Here is a 7104-nt window from a genome sequence, read left to right on the forward strand (position 1 = left end):
GGCAATGGCAAACATTCAAAGATCTCATGGATGAACTACAGAACTTGTTCATCCCAGTCTGGCATAAAAATAAAACAAAAATGGTGACTCAACCATGGCTAACAAGGGAAATTAGGGATAGCGTAAGGTCCAAGGAGAGGACATATAAATTGGCCAGAAAAAGCAGAAAACCTGAGGATTGGGAGCAGTTTAGGATCTAACAAAGGAGGACAAAGAGATTAATTAAGAGGGGGGAAAATAAAGTATGAGAGTAAGTTTTCAGGTAACATAAAATCTGACAGTAAAAGCTTTTATAGATATGTGAAGAGAAAAAGATTGGTGAAGTCAAACGTAGGTCCCTTGCAGTCAGAATCAGGGGAATTTATAATGGGGAACAAAGAAATGGCTGACCAATTAAATACATACTATTCTGTCCTCCTCATGACCATGATTCGACAGCTAGCTAAACCCTCATCACCAAACAGGAGGCGTTGATTGTTATAATCCAATTTAATAATACAGGGTGAAACTACAGAGGAAATAAGAAATAAGAAATTATAACATCAAACAAGGCCGATTTGTATCACAAATATCAATAAATGGTGGCATAGATCGAACATAAAGAACATGTGATAAAAGCTACTCACAGATTATGCCAACTAAGGGGGAAACCGAGAAGGTAAGCATCAGATACAGTAAACATCCCCAGACATGTAGTTTCCATGAGGCTGCTCCCTTTTTACTGGCTTTCCGATTCAAATTCAAACTCAACTGTCAGTGCACAAGCACACTGCAACGAAACATCACATGACACAAATGAACAATAGGGAGGTATATAGTCGAACACTAGGGGGAGACAAAAACACAATCCCAAAGTCTATTAGGAGACGTAACACTCCCCGTCTGGTATCTCTAAGATTCCACATAATAAAGAAAATACAACTGTATTCAGGTCCCAACTGTGCCAAAGGCTGCGCTGTAGAGGAGGTAAGTCAACTCCAAGGTCCAGGTCCTTTAGGTCATTGGCGTGTTCCTCTGAGGCAAAGGCTTTCATCACTGAACTGCTGTCTGATGCTATTCCATGTAGCTTCAGGTTGGAACAGGCAAGCATCTCCTGAGTCCCCCTGAGCAGGCTGATGGCGGCCCCCGCAGTGGGCAATGACCTCAATCCGTCGTCAACGTAGAAGTCTCCCTCCACAAATCGTCCTGCATCAGTGCCGCAATCCTGTTCTCCCTCCCGAGCTGCACGTCGGAGGCCGCAGGCAGCAACCGCTGGAGACGGACTGCTCCCGAAGACGCGCACTTTCATCCTGTACTCCACAATCTCTTTGTCAAGATCATCATCTTTGCACCAGAGGAACCCGAGGAAGTTCCTGCCACTCTCCCTGACAACGAAACAGCGAAACATCTGCTGGATGTCGGCTGTGATGGCAACGGACTCTCTCCTGAAACGCATGAGGACCCCAAGCAGACTGTTGTTAAGGTCTGGTCCTGACAGAAGGACATCATTGAGAGAGACATCATCATGTTTCGCACTTGAGTCAAAGACGACTCTGATCTGACTGGGCTTCTTAGGATGGTACACTCCAAATATAGGTAAGTACCAGCATTCTTCACCTTCTTTTAAGGGCAGAGCTACTTCTGCGTGCCCATTGTCAAACACTTTCTGCATGAATGAGATGAAGTGGTCCTTTGTATCCGGCTTTCTTTCCAGCGTGCGGCGGAGAGAGATGAGTCGATTGAGTGCTTGTCCTCGGTTGTTAGGCAGCCGTCGTCTTGGAGTTCTGAACGGGAGAGGAGCGACCCAGCTATTGCTACTGTCCATGAAGACCTCTTCATCCATGTTCTTTATAAAGAGTTTGTCCTCAATGGAAGGAGCTAACTTGTCATCGTCACTCGTCCTTTTGAAGACCGCCTGACCAAGACGATCCCCTTGCTTTCCGTGTTCTGGTCGCTCAGTAGGATCATCAGAGAGAGAGCTTGGAACCTGTATGTCGTATCTTTCTTTCACTTGAAAGCTGTTGGGGCACGGATCAAAGAGTGAGGGGCGACCATTCTTCAGCACATTTGTATGGAATGTGTTCACTTTGGCAGGTCTGTGGGCGTTTCCCAGACAAACATCACCGATGATGACCCACCCTAGGTCAAGTCTCTGAGCATAAGGTGAGTCGTGTGGACCATTTATCTGTTCACGTACCTTGTGGATTCTCAATATGTCTCTGCCTAGTAGAAGTAGGATGGGAGCTTGAGGGTCCAACGGTAGAATCTGGTAAGCCACTGGTTTGAGATGAGCATGATGAAGCGCTGCTTCAGGTGTAGGGATCTCTGACCTGTTATTAGGCACCTGGTTACACTCTATTAGTGTGGGCAGAGGCAGACTCGTCTTTCCATCAAGGGTCTCCACTACGAAACCACTGGCCCTCCTTCCTGATGTCTCCACTAGGCCGGCACAAGTTTTCAGTGAATATGGGGAGCTGTTTCCTTCTATGTTGAAGTGGTCGAAGAACTGAGGCTTGGCGAGTGATCTGTTACTCTGATCATCCAGCATGGCGTATATCTTTATGGCTTTCTCTTGCTGTCCTTCAGGGTAGACCGTCACAAGACAGATTTTGGAACAGGATTTGCCGCTGATGTGTGCTCCGCAGACCTTGGTGCAATGTGAGGCTACTTCAGGTGTCAGAATGTTTTCCTCTTCCTCCCCGCCGTGCTCTGCTGCAGCGGTCGAGGCCGTTGAGACCCAGGGGGCTGGACCTGGGTGGAGTGCTGTGTTGTGGCCTTTGCTCTTGCATTCTGCGCATTTGACGGCCGTGTTACAGTCCCGTGCCAGGTGAGTTGAAGAGGAACAGCATTTATAACAGATGCCACGTTCCTTTAAGAAGGATTTGCGATCCTCCAAAGTCCGTTCTCTGAAGCTCCGACACCTCCTGAGCGGGTGCGGCTTGTTGTGGATGGGGCATTGCTTGACGGGGTCGTCCGTTTTCCCATCTGCGTCGTCGCTGGAGGAGGCGCTGGACAGTGACATTTCAGTTTTATGAACTGACACTGGAGTTCTCTGGCTGTACCTTGTAGCAGACTGTGCTGTCTTCGGTGGCCCAGGGCTTTGAGTGGAGAAGAAGAAGCTTGGGTCGTTTCTTATTTTAGCCTGCTGGCAGATAAACTTGGCAAAAAAGGAGAAAGGTGGGAAGGGAACGTTGTGATCTTCCTTATACTTTGATCCCTGAGTTACCCATTTTTCCTGCAAGTTGAATGGTAACTTTTCAACAATGGGATTTATTCCGCGTGCCGTGTCAAGGTACAGAAGACCTGGCAGACTTCCCTCAGTTTTTGCTGAGTCAATTTCCATTAGGACGTCACCTAACTCTCTGAGCTTCAGGTGGTCTCGATTGAGGATCTTGGGAAAGTTCTCCAGCTTCTTAAACAGTGCATTCTCAACCACCTCCGGGGAGCCATAGCTCTCGTCCAGACGATCCCATATCATCTTCAACCCCCTTTCCGGGAGGTTAATGTGCACAGCTCGAATTCTCTTGGCATGCTCAGAGGATTCCTTACCCAGCCATTTAGCAAGGAGGTCGATTTCTTCGCTTGCTGACAGGCAAGCGTTCCGAAAAGTAGACCTCCATGCTCTGTAGTCTTCTGTAGTCTTCAGGTTGGTCGTTGAACTGTAGCAGCCCGGTGGTGACGAGTTCACGACGTGCGAAGAACCTCACGAAATCTGACATGCCTTGGGTCTGTTCGCGGTGAAGTAGAGCAGCTGGACTGTGATAGGTCTCCAGATGTTGTGAACGATAATGATGGGTTAGCTTTTGGTCTTCTGGTTGGAACTTGTGTTCGTCGTCTTCCACAGTGTTTTTGTTGGGCTCGCAACGGTGCTGAGATGCATGGCCAGACTCTTCCTGTTCATGTATTAACTCTGGAACAGGCTCCATGTCAGGCATTGAAGGGTTAACAGCGTGTGACCTGGAGTGGCTTTGTATGTATTCTGTGGTGCGTTGCACTGGATCTTGATGAGGGAGATGAAGGTTAAGGTTGCTGCCTGTTGCTTCACCTTCAGCAGCTGCTTCAAGGACTTCTGCCTCCGCTAGAGCTGCTGCTGCCTCTTTTTCTATATCCAATACGGCTAATGTTGCTTCAATACGTGCCTTTTCCATTTTTATGTCCATTTCCTTTTGAGCAAAGGACATCTTTGCTTTGGCTGCTTCGGCCTTGGCTCTGGCCATCACTGCTGCTGCACCAGTAGCAGACATACTTGAATGCCTGGAGGAGCCAGAACAGTGAGATCTGGTCTCCTCTGCTCGTTTCAATGGTGACTGTTCCTCCATTCCAGCTTGTGGGACAGGGGTGGTCTGGAATGTGTGGCTTCGGAGATGCATTGATTCATGTTGGTGTTGAGTATGTACCCAGGATGATGACGTAGAGTATCTGTACCTTTAGCAGATTCGCCCATGGGAAGGTAATACATAGATACATAGATACATAGAAGATAGGAGCAGGAGTAGGCCATTCGGCCCTTCGTGCCTGCTCCGCCATTTAATGAGATCATGGCTGATCCTTTAATTCAGTATCCCGTCCCCGCCTTCTCTCCGTAACCCTTAACCCCTTTTGCCCGTAGAAATATATCTAATTCCCTCTTAAATATATTTAATGAGTTGGCGTACACTGCCCTCTGTGGCAATGAGTTCCACAGGTTCACCACTCTCTGAGTGAAGAAATTCCCCCTCATCTCTGTCCTAAATGGTTTAGCCCTTATCCTTAAATTATGTCCTCTAGTTCTGTTCTCACCCGCCAAGGGAAACATTCCTTCTGCATCCAGTCTGTCTAGACCTGTCAGAATTTTATACACTTCTATGAGGTCCCCTCTCAATCTTCTAAACTCCAGTGTGTACATCCCTAAACTACATAGTCTCTCCTCATAGGTCATTCCCGCCATTCCTGGTATCAGCCTGGTGAATCGCCGCTGCACCCCCTCCATGGCAAGAACATCCTTCCTCAGATGAGGCGACCAAAACTGTACACAGTACTCGAGGTGTGGTCTCACCAGTGCCCTGTACAGCTGCAGCAAGGTATCCCTGTTCCTGTATTCTAACCCTTTTGCTATGAAGGCCAGCATACCGTTTGCCTTCTTGACCGCCTGTTGCACCTGCATGCTCGCCTTCAGTGACTGGTGTACAAGAACACCCAGGTCTCTCTGTACTTCCCCCTCTCCCAATCTATTGCCATTTAAATAATAATTTGCCCTCCCGTTCCTGCACCCAAGGTGGATAACTTCGCACTTGTCCACATTATAGTGCATCTGCCATTTATCCGCCCAATCGCCCAGTCTGTCCAAATCGCTCTGGAGCTTCCTGGTCTCTTCCTCTGAGCCCACCCCACCTCCTAGTTTAGTGTCGTCTGCAAATTTGGAAATGCTGCATCCGACTCCCTGATCCAGGTCATTAATGTAAATTGTGAACAGCTGGGGGCCCAGGACAGATCCCTGTGGTACCCCACTTGTTACTGCCTGCCATTCAGAAAATGAGCCGTTTATTCCAACTCTCTGTTTTCTATCTGACAGCCAGTTCCCTATCCACGCCAAAACTTTCCCCTTTATCCCATGAGCCTCAATTTTCCATGCTAATCTTTTATGTGGGACCTTATCGAAGGCCTTTTGGAAGTCCAGGTACACCACATCTACTGGCTCTCCCCCATCTATTCTACCAGTTACTCCCTCAAAAAATTCCAATAGATTAGTCAAGCACGATTTACCCTTTGTAAATCCATGTTGACTCTGTCCTATCCTGTCCCCATTTGCTAAGTGCTCCGCTATTTCATCCTTAATGATGGACTCCAGCATTTTGCCCACAACTGATGTAAGGCTTACAGGTCTGTAATTACCTGCTTTTTCCCTACCCCCCTTTTTGAATAGTGGGGTAACGTTAGCTACCCTCCAATCCATCGGCACTGTTCCCGAGTCTAATGAATTCTGAAAAATCATCCTTAGTGCATCCGCTATCTCTAGGGCCACCTCCTTCAGTACCCTAGGATGCATGTTATCAGGCCCTGGGGATTTGTCCACCTTCAATCCCTTTAGCTTCCTTAACACCATATCCTTAGAGATATTGATTTGCGTCAGTTCCTCCTTTGCCAATGTCCCTATTTTTCCCGATATCCCAGGGAGGTTTTTTGTGTCTTCCTTCGTAAAGACTGACCCAAAGTATGCATTTAGTTGATCTGCCATTTCCTTATTTCCCATTATATATTCCCCCGTATCTGACTGCAATGGACCAACTTTGGTTTTCACCAGTCTTTTCCTTTTGATATATTTATAAAAGCTTTTGGAGTTAGTTTTTATATTTTCCGCCAGCTTATTTTCGTAAGCTATTTTGCCCCTCTTGATCATGCCCTTTGCCCTCCTTTGCTCTATCTTAAACTGTTCCCAATCTTCCGCTCTGGCGCTTTTTTTGGCTATTTTATACGCCCTATCTTTGGATTTTATGCTGTCTCTAATTTCCCCTGTTATCCACGGTTGAGTCACCTTTTTAGATTTCCTTTTATGCCAGATTGGTATAAACAATTTTTGCAATTTTGTCATTCTATCTTTAAATGTTTGCCATTGTTTATCTACCTCCAGTCCTCTCAGGAACGTTGTCCAATCAGACCTACTCAGTTCCCGTCTCATGGCATCATAATTCCCCTTGTTTAAATTCAGGACCTTAGTCTCTGAGTCAATTTCTTCGCTCTCCATTTCGAGTGAGAAATCGATCATGTTATGATCGCTCTGACCCAAGGGTCCCCGTACAACAAGATTACTGATTAGTCCCTTCTCATTGCACAGTACCCAGTCCAATATAGCCTGTTCCCGAGTTGGTTCCTCGACATATTGATCCAGATAACCATCCCTTAAACACTCAAGGAATTCCTCCTCCTCATTATTTTTACTGATTAGGCTAGTCCAATCTATATGTAAGTTAAAGTCACCTATGATGACAGCTGTGCTCTTATTGCACGCTTCTCTAATTTCCCTCGTGATGCCCTCCCTAACCTCTATTTTACTATTTGGAGGCCTATATACCACTCCTATTAATGTTTTTCGCCCCTCGCTATTTCTTAGCTCCACCCATATAGATTCTGTATTAACTGAGTTAATAT

The 7104-nt window shown here is 46.7% G+C and overlaps 1 protein-coding gene across 1 annotated transcript; it reads right to left on the reverse strand.

Annotated features, from left to right (window-relative positions):
* Positions 1-382: 382 nt before the first annotated feature.
* LOC147124269 (uncharacterized) lies at positions 383-4363 on the reverse strand. Its single transcript, XM_085984452.1, has 2 exons — positions 627-4363; positions 383-508 (listed from the first exon to the last, which is right to left on the reverse strand). The coding sequence occupies exon 1, from the start codon at positions 3455-3457 to the stop codon at positions 860-862; it is 2598 nt and encodes an 865-aa protein (XP_085840578.1). The 5' UTR covers positions 3458-4363; the 3' UTR covers positions 383-508; positions 627-859.
* Between the last annotated feature and the right edge of the window lie 2741 nt (positions 4364-7104).

Source organism: Somniosus microcephalus, chromosome 1 (assembly GCF_052327205.1).
Source record: "Somniosus microcephalus isolate GS21.2 chromosome 1, FLI_Smic_1.0, whole genome shotgun sequence".
NCBI lineage: Eukaryota > Metazoa > Chordata > Chondrichthyes > Squaliformes > Somniosidae > Somniosus > Somniosus microcephalus.